This window comes from Rhinatrema bivittatum, chromosome 1, assembly GCF_901001135.1.
Source record: "Rhinatrema bivittatum chromosome 1, aRhiBiv1.1, whole genome shotgun sequence".
Classification (NCBI taxonomy): Eukaryota; Metazoa; Chordata; class Amphibia; order Gymnophiona; family Rhinatrematidae; genus Rhinatrema; species Rhinatrema bivittatum.
Window position 1 is genome coordinate 399,307,872 of NC_042615.1, and position 17,544 is coordinate 399,325,415.

A 17,544-nucleotide genomic window follows, 5' to 3' on the forward strand; every position below is an offset into this window, starting at 1 on the left:
GCCACCGCGCCACGGACCTTTACCAAGGTAATAGTAGAGGTGGCGGCGTCACTCATGAAGGAAGGCATTCTCGTCCATCCCTACCTAGACGATTGGCTGATCAGGGCAAAGTCACCGGAGGAGAGCCACCGGGCAACCAACAGAGTTATATCTCTTCTGGAAAGCCTAGAATGGGTAGTCAACATAAACAAGAGTTCCCTACAGCCTTCGCAGTCGCTGGAATACCTAGGAGTCCGATTCGACACCCAGGAAGACAAGATCAGCCTGACCTCCAAGAGGAAATCAAAACTCCGGGATCGCTTGCAGAATCTGCTGAGCACCACCCGGCCACGGCTTGGGATTACCTACAGGTCCTCGGCCTAATGGCCTCCACTCATGGAAGTGATACCATGGGCACGGGCTCATATGAGACCGTTACAGCGCACCCTCCTATCTCGGTGGCGCCCACGATTATAGAACTACACCGTGCATCTACCTCTACCGGCCATAGTACGGAATCAGTTACGGTGGTGGCTGCAGCCCGGCCACATGAGCCGGGGATCAAGGATGTCCTCCCCAACCTGGACCCTGCTCACTACAGATGCCAGCCTGAGCGGCTGGGGAGCACACTGCGAAGAGCTAACCGCCCAGGGGCGGTGGAACAGAGAAGAGTCGGGGTGGAACATCAACCGACTAGAGGCACGGGCAGTCAGGCTAGCCTGCCTGCGATTTACCCACAGACTTCGAAACAGAGTAGTCAGAGTGATGTCGGACAACGCCACCACGGTGGCATACATCAACCGACAGGGCGGAACCAGAAGCCGACAGGTATCCTTAGAAATAGCCCCCCCCTGATGGCTTGGGCGGAAGCAAATCTCCAGGACATCTCCGCCGTCCCAAATTGCAGGGAAGGACAACGCCACGGCAGACTTCCTCAGCAGAGAAGCCTAAACCCAGGGGAATGGCAGCTGTCACCCACGGCCTTCCAAATGATTGTGGATCAGTGGGGGACCCCGGGCATGGACCTACTAGCGGACAGGTCCAATGCTCAAGTACCCAGATACGTCAGTCGCAGGCAATATTCTCTATCCCACGGGATCGACGCCCTGGTGCAGCCATGGCCTCCGGGGATCCTGCTATATGCCTTTCCCCCATGGCCCCTGCTGGGTGCCATTATACACAAGATTCAGCGGCACAGAGGCCTAGTTCTGCTGGTGGCCCCGGACTGGCCAAGAAGATCCTGGTACGCAGACATGAGAAGACTACTGGCAGGGGATCCTCTACCCCTGCCCCCTCACAGGGACCTGCTACGACAGGGTCCCATTCTCCACGAGAATCCAGCTCAATTCACTCTTACGGTCTGGCCATTGAGAGGGCTAGACTGAAGAAAAGGGGATACTCGGGGCCAGTGATAGGCACCCTCCTCCGAGCACGCAAGTTCTCCACATCACTAACTTATATAAGGATCTGGAGAGTATTTGAAGCCTGGTGCGAAACTCGCAGTACCAATCCGCATGCCACTATAATCCCCATCATTCTGGATTTCCTGCAAGATGGGCTTCAGAAGGGTCTGTCCCTCAATTCAATCAAGGTTCAGGTGGCAGCGCTGTCCTGCTACGGTCCCAGGAGTGCTGGCAACAGCATTGCCATGCACCCAGACGATTCACGTTTCCTGAAAGGAGTCAAACACATTCACCCGCCACTGAAGTGGCCAGTGCCCCTGTGGAACCTCAACCTAGTCTTGGACTTCCTAGCGGAACCCGCCTTCAGACCCCTCCGGGGCCTGTCCCTCCGTTTATTAACCTTGAAGATGGTGTTCTTGCTGGCCGTATGCTCAGCACGCCGCATCTCCGAGCTACAAGCGCTGTCCTGCCGCGATCCGTTTCTCAGAATCACTCCAGGGGCTATCCATCTTCGCACGGTTCCTTCCTTCTTACCCAAAGTAGTCTCACACTTCCACCTCAACCAAACCATATCCTTGCCAACCACGGAAGGTTTGAAGAAGTCAGAAGAAGGTCGAAGATTGCGCCAGCTCGACATCTGCAGGTTGCTGTTCAGATACCTGGAAATGTCAGAAGCAGTATGAAAGACGGACCACCTGTTCGTCCTTCACAGCGGGAAGAAGCAAGGGGAAGCGGCCTCACGGGCAACCATCGCCCGCTGGATCAAAGAAGTTATCAAGGCGGCCTACGTAGAAGCGGGAAAACCAACACCTCTACTTGTCAAGGCTCACTCTACCAGAGCGCAGGCGACTTCCTGGGCAGAAATTAGGATGCTGTCGCCGGCAGAGATATGTAAAGCGGCAACGTGGTCCTCCCTCCATACCTTCTCCAGATTCTACCGTCTTGACGTCCAGGCCAGGGAGGACACAGCATTTGCGAGGGCAATCTAAACGGACCTCGGGCAGCCTCCCACCCAGTCCGGGAGTAGCTTTTGTACATCCCATTTGTAATGAGTCCATCTGCTACACGCTAGGAAATGTAGAGATTACTTACCTGATAATCTCGTTTTCCTTAGTGTATGCAGATGGACTCAGCATCCCACCCAGCTGCCGGTATACATGGGGATTCACCGACTCACGGTAAGCCATGTTTTCTTATATAGGGCATCCACCCTGCCGGGTGTCGACGCCTTCCGGTTGAGAACACTGGCGGTCTCCAGCTACTATCAATCGGTCAGGGTAATCATGTTCATTTAATCGATCGGTCTGTCACACATATAGCCATAAAACTTTTGCAAGGAAGATTACTGAGTTGCTGCACTTCCTGCGGGGGTATATTTACCTGTGCTGACGTCAGATCTGTCTCCAACTGCTAGCACGAGCACGCTATAGCCATTTGTAATGAGTCCATCTGCATACACTAAGGAAAACAAGATTATCAGGTAAGTAATCTCTACAGTCTCTTTTATAGTATAATTATACTAATCTGTTTATTTTCATAAATGGCACCACCTCTGCCACCAGCCCAACATGCACTGCAGTCCCTTGGTCAGACCATCAGATCATTTCCTCAGAGCTACAAATCAAAGATCACCCCCTGCCTGTCTTCCCTAACACCACTGTTCAGTTCAGGAAACCCTGCTCCATAGACAATTTAAGCAATCTGCTTTCAAAGGATCTAGCTCAACTCGATCTTTCGGACGCTCTCACCGCGACTTCCTCCTGGATCAAGATTACTAGCAAAGTTGCAGAACAAGCCTGCCCAACCGTCACCAAATTGCTACACCCACACCAGGATAATAGGAAACTATGGTTCACCTCAAAACCAAAAGCCCTCAAGCAAGAGCTTCGTAGCAAAGAGCACAGATGGCGCAAGAACCCGTCCACCACTACTCTATCAGCCTGCAAATCCCTTTTGAATGCCTATAGGTACGGCATTCTCAGATCTAAGAAAGATTTCTTCTCCAAAAAAATCCACCATTTCATTTTCTATTCCAAAGCCTTATTCTCCTATGTCCCATCTCTCACAAAACCTTCCCCCCTACCATTCCTGACGACCAAGCACTCAACAAAGCCACCGAGCTGGCCATCTATTTTGAGAAAAAAATAGCAAACCTCATAAAGCCACTTGCCGCTTCTAACTTGGGAACCCCCCCTTCTTCACCCAATTCTCCTAACCGAAACTCCACCCTAGAAGTCTTCGAGACCTCCTCTTCTCTAGAAATTGAAAACATCCTCAAGAAGCTCAAACCTTCTTCACACCCATTGGAGTCAATACCCTCCAACCTCCTTCTCTCCATCCCGAACATTATTTCAAAATCTTTAGCAGATATCATTAATTGCTCCTTGACACAAGGGACGGTTCCAGACCAACTTAAACTAGCCATACTCAAACCCCTACTAAAAAAACCCCAACCTTCCAATTACTGACCCTGCAAACTTCAGACCTATAGCTAACCTACCCTGATCTCCAAAATTATGGAGAGAAATAGTAAACAAACAACTCTCAGATACCTGGAGGAGAACAATATCTTTCCCCATTCTAGTTTGGATTCCGCAAAACCCTAAACATGGAGCCCCTTCTAACATCACTGGCGGATACCATTCTCCTAAACCTTGAAAGGAAACAGCCCTTCCTTCTAGCACTACTTGACCTATCTGCAGCATTTGATACCGTGAATCATTCCATTCTTTTGGAGCGTTTAGCTGACATTGGAATCAAAGGAGTGGCACTCAGTTGGTTTAAATCCTTCCTTGACAATAGATTTTACAAGGTTAGGATTAACAATACGGTATCTCACCCCATCAGATCAAACCTGGGAGTCCCACAAGGCTCAGCCCTTTCTCCTACACTTTTTAATATCTACCTGCTCCCACTCTGCCAATTACTCTCCAACTTAAAATTAACGCATTACCTTTATGCGGATGATGTCCAGATTCTTCTCCCTATCACAGACTCTCTTTAAAAAACCTGGTCCCACTGGAATACTTGTCTGCAATCGATTAATAGTCTTCTCACCAGCCTTAATCTGATCCTCAATGCAAATAAGACCGAGATCCTCATTATATCACCGGATGAAAACCAAGTTCTCCTCAGCTCCCCAAGCGCATCACAATTATCCACAACTGCTATCAATCACTCCCCTTCTGTCAGATTTAGGGGTTCAACTCGACAACCAATTCAATCTTAAATCATTTGTCCAAAACACCTCTAAAGAATGCGTCTTTAAATTACAAGTACTAAAAAAACTGAAACCTCTCCTACATTTTCAAGACTTCCGTCTGGTGCTGCAATCCATTATCCTTTCTAAAATAGATTATTGCAGTTCCCTCCTGCTAGGTCTCCCTGCGATATCTATCAAACCTCTGCAGATGGTACAGAATGCCGCTGCGAGGATACTCACCAACTCAAATAAAAGAGATCATATCTCTCCCATCCTGCAGTCACTTCACTGGCTTCCCATCAAATACAGGATCTCTTTCAAAGTTCTCATGATGATCCACAAGGACATCCATAACATCACCCCTCTCAAGCTCAGTAACCAATTCCGTCCACACACTTCTGACAGACCAGTCAGAAGAGCGTACAAAGGCTCTCTGTATGCAACCCCCCCCCCTGCTAAATCTTCTCTAAGAAAGCGAGCGTTATCAACAGCAGGGCCGACTCTATGGAACACTCTCCCACCAGACCTCCGTCAAGAACGTTGTCTTCAAACTTTCAAGAAAGATTTAAAAACTTGGCTTTTCAGTAAAGCTTTCCCCGGAAACCCAAGATCTCTCTGATGCCACTCTTAGAACATGGACTAAGGACTAAGAATAGTGGTTAAATGGGCACGCCGTATTCTCCACATAGCCCTCCCAGGCCTCATCTGTGTTTCTTCCTCCTCTGCTTTCTGCCGTATGCTCTGCCCCTCACTCCTTCTTGCCCCTTACCCTTCCTCCCACCCCTCTCTTGCCATTCTTTCACTCCTCTCTTACCCCCTAATCCAAGTATCTTAACCAATTGTTTTATTTCTATACTATATTGATGTATTTTATTCACACTACGTTGAAGCTTCTTTCAGCTCGCAAATGTTCCTTGTTCTTCGAAATGTTTTTGAATGTTACAATGCTCAAATGTTTTATGTATCGCCTCCCAGCGAAGGTTCTGTTTTACTGTAAACCAGTGTGATCTGTATTCTTTACAGCAGAGCTTTCCAAACTTTTCATGTTGGTGACACACTTTTTAGACAAACATAATTTCGGGACACAGTAATTCAGTCTACTAGCAAACCAGAGGTTAAAGGTTAAACGAACAAAATGTATTTCGACAATTTATGTATGTTTCCTTAAATATATACATAATAAAATGTTTCACGACACAACCTATCTTGTGAAAATCTTTCATTTATATTAAAAATATATAATATTCCAAGATTAATGTTATTGTTATAATTTATGAGTAACAATAATAAAACAAAGTTATTGTGTTATTCAATTTACCTCTTTAATGAGATATATGAGCTTGATGGGATGAGCACAGCTTTTGAATATTTGGTGTTAATAAGAAAGTCCAAAGGGTCTTCTGCGTAATTTTAAAAAGCTGGCCAGTTTCACACTATAAAATTATTTGATAGCCTCATTCAACTAATTCTATTTGGCTATGAGAGTGAAGACTGGAATTTATAGGAAGGGACAGAATGTCAATATAAATCCTGCACCTCCAGTTCTGTAACTCTGTGCATTCACTGAAATTCCCCCAAACAATGGAGCCTGAATGTTTCCCTTACAGCTCATCATACTAAAAGATGTTTTCAAATTCTGGTGTCGCCTCACAGTAACAGCAGCACAAACACCTTCCACTGCCAGGCACATTGTGAACAAAAATAAAACCTCGCAAAAAAAAAAGACACTCAAAATCTATACTGCAATCTGTTAGGACTCTAACAACAATAACCCTACCTGTGAAAAAGCAAGGGTAAATATTATACTGGGTCCTAGAATACCAATACACCACCTACTGAGGAAACAAAACAAACCCGATTGCTATAGATCCCTATGCTAGCGAATTTCTCATCATGGTCACACACACAGAGCAGAGACAGACCCTCACCAAATACAGAATACAAAATAAAGGAGCACAAATTAGACAAAAACTGAAATGGAAACCCCAAGAAGCCAGACTCTGTGTATTAATAATGGAAAAACAGAACCACCATTCCTCATAAAACAAATAAAATCAAGAAACATAAAGCATCAGTTATAATAGTAAAACCATACTAATAAAAGAATATTTTAAAACTACTGATAAATAGAATTTCTATTCATTAAAATCATATACAGTTTTTACAATTTCCTAAACACCAATAAAATATTTCAAAACAGCACATATATCAAATAACACCCAATAATTAAAACTAATAAGGATTTTAAAAAGCCCCTGCTGTCCATACGTGGGAGCTCTTGATTTCCAGTCACCCTGATATTGTCAAGGATTAGGAGGTTATCCTCTCTCTCTCACACATACTCACATTTCCATTCTCTCTCACACATATACTGTCACATACATACACATTCATGCTCTTATACCCACCATAACCTCTCGCTCTCACAGACACTGACACACTCTCAAGCTCTAAGACACACTCTCTCCCTCCACACACACACCCCCACACAAACTCTTACTCCCCTGGATTTTCTCATACATACTCTGTCTGGCTCCCTCACATATACACAAACACACACACCCAGGCAAGCTCCCAGTCATTCTCACACACTGAAACTGACCCCCAGGCAGGCTTCCATTCAATTTCACACCACTCCCTCAGGCATGCACACATTCATTCTCACACACACAGACCCCCAGGCAGGCACCAATTCATTCTCACACACACATACACCACACACAGGCCGGCACCTATTCTCACACATACAAACCCCAGGAAGACACCCATACATTCTCATACACAGACACACCCTCAGGCAGGCACACACTAAAGGCAAACCCCCTCTCTTTCTTTTGCCAGCAACCTCGGAGCCTCTCTCATTCCTCTGCTGCCACTGTCACTGCTGCCGCATGGCTATTGGGGAGGCGCTGATTGCTGCTATTGGCACTGAAGCCCATTCTGCTGCCTCCTCTGTGCAGGCCCCGTGGGTTTCCACTTCCTCCATGTTGATCTCGTACATTGTGAAATCAGCATAGAGAAAGTACTACTCTTGCACATTACCAAAGATTACATGTGCCAATCAGTAAAAAGTAATTTATTTCTTTTTTTTTACCTTTGCTGTCTGATCTTAGTTTTCTAATCGGTTGGTCACAGGCTTTTTTGTTCCACCTCCCCTTTCTTATTTTTTTGCCAATTCCTTTCATAATGTCTTTTTTTCTATTTCTTTTCTCTCCATCTATCTTCTTCCCTCAAACATTGTCAGGTTCTCATTGTCACATGCTTTCTCTCTCTCACACATTCACAGGCTCTCTCTCATACAATCATTCATACAGTCTCTCTCTTGCACATGCTGTCTGACTCTCACACACCCAGGCTCTCTCTCACACCCACATGTTGTCTTGCTCAAGCACAGACTCTCACTGTCACATGCTCTCTCTCATACAATCATTCATACACACAGGCTCTCACTGTCACATGCTGTCTCTCTCTCACACACACACACACACAGGCTCTCTCACATGCTGTCTCTGCAAACATTCAGGTCCTCACTCCCACACACAATCTCTCAACTCACCTCATTCACGCACACAATCTCTCAACTCAGCTCACAGACGCACACAATCTCTCAACTCAGCTCACAGACGCACACAATCGCTCAACTCAGCTCACACACGCACTCTACGGGCCCTCAGCCTCTCTCTTACCTCTGGGCCTCCTCTTCACGGGTCGGTGCAGGATGGGCTCTGCAGCGGCCCTGATCTTCTCGGGCCGATTGCGGGGGCGGCGGCCCTGATCTTTTCAGACCGATCCGCAGTGGGGGCCTCCTCCTCTTCTCACACGCTGTAACGACGCTGCTCCTCTTCTGCACGCGGCTGATGCTCCTCCCCCTTTCTGCCCGTGCGGCTCCGGCAACATTTTCCTTCCGGGGCCGCGTGGGCAGGAAGGAGGCGGAGCATCTGCACGTTTCGACGTGACCTTGTTCTTCAGGCCGTGGTGAGGTGAGCTCCACCACGGCCATGCCGATCTTCCTGCTGTGTGTCCGCGGCACACAGCACAGCGATTCTTTACTGCTCAGCCACCAGTGGGATGAGGTCCACCGGCGGCCGCATTGGCTCCCACTTGCCGGTGTGTCACGTGCACCGGGCTTGCGCGGCACACCTCAGGCGACACACCAAAGTGTCGCGACACACACTTTGGAAAGCTCTGCTTTAGAGGAATGTCGGTATATAAGAAATCAAAATAAATAAATAAATAAGTAATATTGGTTACTTTTCCTATATAACCTCCCATTATTGGGGACTATATATCTGATGTACTGAATTGTATTCTTTATTGAGTGATATATTTTATTTGTGTTTCCTGTACTAAAGATTAATTTCTTTGATTTTTTGCAAATGTAATTGAATTTGTTGAAATTCTGAATAAAATATAAATTTAAAAAAAAAAAAAAAGAAGTTTTAGCTAAAATTTCACTGGTAATGGGATGGGAGTTTGTCCATCGAACTTTAAAAATGAACAGGGCAAACCCTTTTGAATAATAGCCTCTTATATATTTTGTTGTTGCTATTATTTCAGCTTTTATAATGCTGCACATCAGTGCATATATCAATGCAAGCTAGTCTATATACAGTATAAGGGAATTTTAAAAGCCCAGCGGGTACCAAAACCAGGGGATACATGCACAAGTCGGAGTGCTGCGCGCCGAGCGGATTTTAAAAGCCATCCATATGTGCATGTACTTGTCGCTACAATCACAAATGAAAAGTTCTGAAAAAGGGGTGGGGAGTGGTCTAGGCAGGGCATGGGCATTCCTGGATTTTACTTTGGAATGTACACCTAAATATTTATTTAACGTGTTTTGTATACCGTCATTTGGTATACAAAACACACGTTGGGATCCCCTACCACATAGCTTCTGCTGTGGATGGCATGTAAGTAGTAAAACAAAAAGATATAGGTAATTCAGCAGAGTTGTAAAAGTAGAGGCTAACAGGGGAGAAGGGAGGCTATGAAACTGGGGGGGGGAGAGGGTTTGAAACTCCTGTCTCTTACCTGAACGAATTGGGAAATCTAGTAATGGCGTCAGTGCGCGTCTATTAAAATTCCCCACTTACGCGATAGAAGCGGCATTTGCGTAAGCACGTGTCCACTTCAAATTGTGTGCAGATGTGCCTGCAGTCAGACTATTTTATAACATACGCATATATACGTGTATATGTTATAAAATGGCTGCATCTCTGGGCGTGGGCCGACGAACGCTCACATGAGTGCCTACGCACCTGTTTAAAAGTTACCTTCATAATGTCTTAATGTACTGGTCTCATTGAACCTTTGTTTTTACATAGGTAGTCTGGCTTTTATACGGTTTAAAATTTTGTTAGTTATTAAATCTTTTTTGGCTGAAGGGAGCACAAATGGGGAAGAATGTTAAACAATTGTGGAGCCACGTTTTATGTGAAGTTTGCATTCCTATTATCTAAATGAAGCTCTAATTAGTTTTGCTGTATCTGGTAATCTCTTATATTCGGCCATATCTATCTTTATAAGTGCATTGTGAGTTCATCAAATTGAAACAGAAGTGACATCCTCTGTAATATCTACTTGTTAGTGAAATAGTGTTTCTTCAGTGACGCAATCTGTAATAATTTCTCTTTTATTTGGAGGATTCCTTCCCAGTTATCTTGAACTTCTCAGTTATTTAGGGTCAGATTGACAATTCTTTGCTATTTGTTTCAGATTACCATTTAGCTTCTTTAAGAAAAATTGCTGAAAATATTGGGGTACGTTTTAAAACATAGCGCGCGCGTACTTTTGTTCGCGCACCAGGCACGAACAAAAGTACGCCGGATTTTATAAGATATGCGCGTAGCCGGAGCGGCCTCGGAGGGAACGTTCCTTCCGCCTCCCCCCACCTTCCCCTACCTCTAACCCCCCTCCCCCCCGGCCCTATCTAAACCCTTCCCCCTACCTTTGTCGCACAAGTTACACCTGCTCGAAGCAGACGTAAATTTGCGCGCGCCATGTTCCGGTCCGGGGCTGGTCCGGAGGCCGCAGCCACACCCCCAGAACGTCCCTGGGCTGAAACCACGCCCACGGCACCACCCCCGGATGACGCGCAGACCGCATCACGCCCCCGACACTCCCACCCCAAGAAAGCCCTGGGACTTACGCACATCCCGGGGCTTTGCGCGCACCAGAAGCCTATGCGATATAGGCTCGGCGCGCACAGGGGCGTTTTAAAAGGGTTACGTGCGTACCTTATGCGCGTAACCCTTTTAAAATCCGGCCCATTATCTTTTATAATCTCACGTCAAGACACTAAGCAAAGCATTTAGTAAAGTTTTACTTCATTTCAAAAATAGCTGTTTTTATATTGGTGTTTTACCTATTGCAAATATTAGTATATTTTCATTTATAAATTTGGAGTCATTTCAAATCTACTGTGTGGTGCAAAGGTAGATCGGAAGTTTAATAAATCTGCCTCTGTAGGCTTGAAATGGATGCATGGCCCTGTTTTTATTCCTTTTTTCTTCAATGTTCATCTTCAAATGTTGGTGTAGAGATTTTTGATTACATATATAAGCTGGGTATTCTTTGTCCTTTAATTAAAATATGCCCCTACATTTTTATGCAAGGTGTACAAATCAAGCATACTCACTGTCATTTCATAAATTTCTTGGGTTTGTAGGGACACTTTTTTTTTTTTTTTTTTTTACATAATTTATCTCTTAGCAGCTTTCCTAGGGAATGCACTCAGGCAGCAGGAATGGAGAGATACTGAGTATTAAGAATTGAAATTGTGGCAATTATTCCCGCATCATATATTTTGCTGCATGGAAGCATTTGGTGGTTTAAATGGTGAATAGTAGGCAGAATCTAATTAAAACGGACTGCAAGTGTTTCACCTTTACTGTGTTTCTTTCCTTTTTCAACTGGATCCCTTTGTTTTACTACTTCAGTCAAAATGGAAGTATTTAGACAAAGTCCAATATAAACTTTAACAATTAAGCAGATGAATTCTAGCCAGTCAGTATTACCTTTAATAAAACTTTTAATATATATATTTTTTCATACTACTAAAGTTTTATTCCTGTTTGCTTTGCTCTTTATTAACTGTTTTCTTTATTTTTTGTTTGCAGTGATGTGATTGCATGATCTGCTGCAGCATGATTTTTCCAACAGGGAATATATTCATTGCATGACTGTTACTTTTCTGTTCTGACTATATAACCCAAACTAACAAGCTCTGAGCTAATACTCGTGAGAATCTGAGGTTGAAAAGGTCCAATTGCAAAGAAACTTGCCAACATTGATTTATTTATTTAACTTCTCTTTCCTACCACCCATAAACAAGCTCTTCACCATTAACCTGCATTGAGACTGAAACTTAAAAGGAGGTATCCTGATAATTGATTTGGTTTTTTTAATACTCAGTTTTATGTTCCTTAATCCTGTTCCTAATAATATGAATGCAAACATCCAAAGACATTTTAATTTACAAAAGCAACCATATGTTTTTTAAGGGGGGGGGGGAGGGGTTCACAATGGATTGCATAATGAAGGTTGTATGGTAATGAGTTGAAATGAGGCAGTGCAAATAATTTTAAAAATGTGCTTCCCTTAAAAGATACTAAAAAGCTGTTCAACAAAGCAAGATTTTTCCTCTCTCTACATTGGCTGGTGTGTGCAGATTGGTACTTTTTTTGTATTATCTGTAAACAAGACTTATCTGAAGCCAAAAATCACATGTGGGTCTTTAAGACCTTCAGCATGGCAATTTTATATCAGAATTTTTAGAGCAGGACAGAATCAATTATAAGAATAAAAATAATTACATTTTACATATGACTCTTTGAGTACTACAGTGGTGACTGACTCCGATCCTCAAGAGCCACAAACAGGTCTGATTTGCAGCACACCTACAGTGAATATGTAAGGAAAATATTTGCTTACAGTAGAAGCAGTCCATGCAAATCTCTTTTATTCATGTTTGTTACAGACCATCCTGAAAATCAGGCTGGTCTGTGACTCTCAGGAACTGGAGTTAGCTACCCCTGCTATATAGAAATTTACTGGCCAGAAATATTTGATAGATATTAAAATGTGCTGACATGTGCATCACTGATGGCTGCTGTACATTATCTATAAACTGTGTATTTTTTTATATATAGCTAGCTATATATAGAGAGATATAGATCTATCAGTAAACATTTGTCCTGTAATGTGCAAAATTGAATGATGCCAGAAGATGGCATGATTGGAATACCCAATTTAGAGTACACTTTAATAATGGTTATGTTTGTTTTAATTTGTTTAGTTGTCATTTTTCTCCCCCAATTTATTAGTTCTGTTTAATTAATTTAAAATTGTATCTCATTGCTGTGCTTTTAATATTAAAATATCTACATTTTCTAGTATACTTGTTTATAATTCTGAATGCATTGTGCTGCCTAGAATAATTTAAAAGTCATGTGCTACAAATTTTAAACAGTTATACATCTATTCCATTTTTTCGTAGTATTGCTGTTTTATATTTAAACAGTATTGCCAGGACACAACACTTAAGGAATCCTTAGTGTTGTATTCTAAATGTGTATAGTTTTATTGTAGAAATAAATGAGTAAAAATAACATTTTTTAATCACAGTATTCCTTCAAAAATTATAGACCCAAGGCAAACTTAAAGAATGCTCAGTGCAAAGAAATTTTATATATTTTTATTTAGTAAGTTCTGTCCCAGTTACCATCATACAATGTTAGGTGGATATGTTATTTGGATCCCTTGATATATTGTTGTAGGACTGAATTTTGTCTTTAAGGCTCAATAACTTAGCATTTTATTTGCTTAATTGGGACTGATAGCTATCATGTCTTCCACCCACAGCTGGTTAAAACAACTGTTGGTGCTGAACCATTGGTACCATATAGCTGTTTTTGAGATTTCACTGGTCATATGCAATTCTGAAAGTGCCTCCACATAACTTTGTAGCATTCCTCATGACTGACTGTGCAGGTTTGTGACAAGGTATTTGTTCTGCTTGAAAATCTTCTAGTTTGCTTGGAGAACCTGTTTTAGTTCAGCAGCAAAGGAGTGACCACCATCTTTATTGGAATTCAATTGTTCTGTCATCTTTCTTTTGAAACAGAGCACAGAGCGCTCACAGTGTATCTCAGCTTCTCATTTGTGGGATGTTTTCTGATTTTAGCACAAAGTTGCCCAGGATGTTTTACAATTAGAATTGCTGTTTAAAGCAGCAGTATTGTTTTTTATGTTTTCAGTGACAGATTGTGATTTCCCTAAACTGAGATATGATCAATGAGAGTAAAGAATGTAACTTCACTTTTAAGAAGCTAGAGTGATTTTTCTATACAAAAATCAAGTTTTAAAGTGTCAAATGTTTGTTCTGCTCTGCCCAAAAATTAAGCTGTTCACAGTTAGTAGGTTTTTGTTTTTGGTATACATATTTGTACATAGGACAGATAAGAATGGTCATCATTTTGACGCTCACTGTACTTTTCAGATAAAGTAATGCTTCCAACACAGCAAGAAAGTGTACAGTTAAGTTGTAAATAAAGGCTTGTATAAAAGTTTTTTGTGCGTGTGTTTTATAACAAAATGCAGGAGCAACCAGGTACAGCAGCGCAAGTAAGCCACAAAAATACAAATACTACTGTAGATTAAATAGCAAAATACTTGAAACAGATGACATTTACAGCATATTTAGCAATTTATTCCCTTAGAATAGATCACTTTTCATTTTTTGGATGATTATCAACTTAATTTTGAGATCTGCTATTACTACTTCTACTACTACACATTTATATATAGCGCTACAAGGTGTACACAGCACTGTACAGATACAGAGAAGAGACAATCACTTCTCCATGGAGCTTAACTCTAGTTCAAGGGTGCTCAAACCAGTCCTATGTGACCCCCAGCCAGTTGTTTTCAGGATATCCCTAATGAATATTTGTAAGATTTTTTTGCATACACTGCCTCTTGTGTATGCAAATATTTCTCATGTACAATCATTAGGGATATCCTGAAAATCCGACTGGCTGGGGTGTGGGGCACATAGGACTGGTTTGAGCACCCCTGCTCTAATTGACAAACGGATATTGAGACAGATGGACAGACGAGTAGAATAAGACTTCTGAAGTGCTGTCAAGATATTAAGCCAGTATTTTTTCTCTTCTTTGTCCCTTTCATCCAATAAGACATGGTTATGTCACTGTGGGATCTTTAACAGAATTGGTAGTAGAATTTGTAATAGGAACTTTTATTAAAGGGAAAATTGAACAAAACTGCTTCCGTTCAGGGAAGGCAATTACTACTACCATTATTAACATTACTATAGATAAACATCACCATAACTCCACAGTACCAGCACATACTTAATCTTATGGAGTTCAGCCGCAATTCATGACACACATGAACTGTGACACCCAAGAGTTTTGTTGGAAGTGATGGAGAAAGGCAGGTTAAGAATTGAAACTAATGTCAAAAAGGTGGTGGGGTTTTTTTTTAGTAAAATTTAAATGTAGACAGGAAGGGAGGTCAGACACACCAATTCAGGAAGGTCATGCCAGGCAGTGAAGAAAGATGAAAGGCGCAAAGCCGAGATAAAATGCATAGGATTCCAAATTGCTAGAGGATGGAAATGAAGAAACAGGATAATCTGTGTAACTTTAGGAGTAACATTTCTGCTTTGGGGGGGGGGGGGTACCCTGTGTGGACTAGAAGTTACAACTAAACACCTTGCTGGGCAAACTGAATGGACAATTTGTTCTTTATCTGCTGTTATTTACTGTTACTAAGGGCACAGATAATAACTTACATTAGAAACTGATCAGGAAGAGGTTTCTAGTAGAGATGTGAATCGGAACCAGAATCGGTTCTGATTTCAGTTCCGATTCACATCTCTAGTTTCTAGAGCAAGATGAGAGAGGATAGGCAATGAGCTCAAACTGAAGACATTTGTACATGAGTACAATAAACATGAACTGGATTCAGAGGATTTCCCACTTCTCCCCTAATGCTTTTTTTTAGTGATTTTTTTTTATTTTTATTTTTTTCATTTTACATTCACTTTATATTTATTTTTAAGAGTTTGTATTTCTTTTAAAGATTTTTAAAGTGAATTTTTTTTAATAGAGATTAGAACAGCCTCATGTAGAGGTGTGGACAATTAGAAGCAAATCCTCTAGTTAGTATAATGTGTGTTTGTTTTTCCACCTTCTATGCAGTTTATTATATGCACACACCTTTATATACTGTACCTGTCTGCCCTTTTAATGTTCTGTCTTTAGATAATGTTGAAATTGTCATACATCCTTTTGCATTCTAACATAATACTTGACCAATATTTGCTTTTCTGAATGAAGTTTGATACCCCTGATTCAGGCATAAACACCAAAATGTGGCATGACTGGTCCTTTAAGAATCTGGAATAACCAGCAGTCTTCTGAACTATTGGAATTGGTATCAGTTGTGATACTTTTCCGAATGTGTAAAGACATCTCCTTTATGTACCTTTAATCTCATGTATTTTTCATATGTCTATTGTATAATCTTTGTTAATAAACATTGGTTTAATACATGTATTTTTATTGTGATTTATTTTACTTTATTTTCAATATTTATTGCTATTTATTACTTTATTATTCATATGTCCTTATTAGTATTTTTTTGTTTACATCACCCACTCCCATTTTCAGGTTATTCTAGTAAAATGTGCACAACAAAAATGAGACCTTCAATTTTCTGAGTATTGGTTGGGTAAAATGTCACATCAGGGCAGGCAAGGGAGGTAAATTCCTAGTTGCCAACCATGACTGCATCATGCAGCAGTTGGGAATGGAACCAAAAAGAGGGGCGAACAATATTAGGGTGGAGGAGAAGCCTAATGGTTAGAGCAGTGGGCTGCAAACCAGAGTTCTAATCCCACTGCCACTCCTTGGACAAGTCACTTTGCCCTCCCTTGCCTCAGGTACAAGAGGGTCTTTTATTATACCATGATATTTTACTTTTGGGAGAGGAAAAATACTGTAGGCCATGGAAAAACACCACAGAAGTGGTAAAACAGTGTAGCAGCTTCTCTTGTGTTAAAATCCCCCTCCACCCAGGGATCTGTCAAGATACCTGTCTCTTCTAGAGATGGCCCAAGAGTAAAAAGTGTCAAAAGTCACATGGTGATGCCTACCCCCTCCTCAAACTCTCCTCCCCTTTAAAAAAAAAAAAAAAAGTCAGCCTTCTTAACATACCACCCACAGAAGCCAGCCAACCAGCTCCCCCAGTCTATGCCAGACACCCCTCCTAACCCTCCTACCCAATCTAGCCCACCTCCCTCGGCCATACTTAGTAGTTATTAGGTTCCTGGTAGTCTAGTAGGGGGCCTAAAGTGGCCCCTAGTCTCTGGTTTGGCTGCCACCATTGTCCAAAATTGTGCCAGCTGGTCTTTGCCCCATCACGTAATAGGGGAAAAGGCTGGCCAGCACTATTTTGAAAGATGAGTGGGTAAGGGGGTCCAAGAGTGGGTTGAGTGGTTTCTACAGGGGGTAGTTGGGAAGATGGAGTTTGACTTTTTTTAAAAGGGGAGGGGGCTTTGGAAAGGGAATGAGGCATTGCCATGCAACTGTAAAATCTATTTTAACACTTTTTTTTTTTACTTCTGGATCACCTCTAGAGTCAGCAGGGGGTAGATGGGGTTTTTCCAGACACTGTGGTGTGGCTTTGACATATTGGGAGGGGGGTGACTAGGGCTGCTACTGGCCCTTTAAGAAGCATACTGGAGATGACATAATGCACATTAGCGTCTCAGTGCCTCTGGGAAAAGCTAGCTACAACTCCTGTAGCTAACTGTTCAGAAAATAACACGGCTTGTATTTGAGGCAAACTGCATTATTTTTCTTTACATAAATGTAGGTATTTATGAGCTGCTTTGCATGTATTTGCAAAGCTTACGCAGTAAAGCAGCTC

General features: G+C 42.3%; 1 protein-coding gene across 3 annotated transcripts in view; it reads left to right on the forward strand.

Moving 5' to 3' along the window:
• HOOK3 (hook microtubule tethering protein 3) overlaps positions 1–16,165 on the forward strand; it is a 1,188,278-nt gene extending 1,172,113 nt beyond the window's left edge. For all 3 annotated transcript variants that reach the window (XM_029601878.1, XM_029601884.1, XM_029601902.1), the window contains one exon: positions 11,706–16,165. Coding sequence is in view for 1 of the 3 variants with exons in the window: in XM_029601902.1 (XP_029457762.1) it covers positions 11,706–11,721 (16 nt within the window). In the remaining 2 variants the exon portion in view is untranslated. The remainder of the gene's footprint in view (positions 1–11,705) is intronic.
• Positions 16,166–17,544: the final 1,379 nt, after the last annotated feature.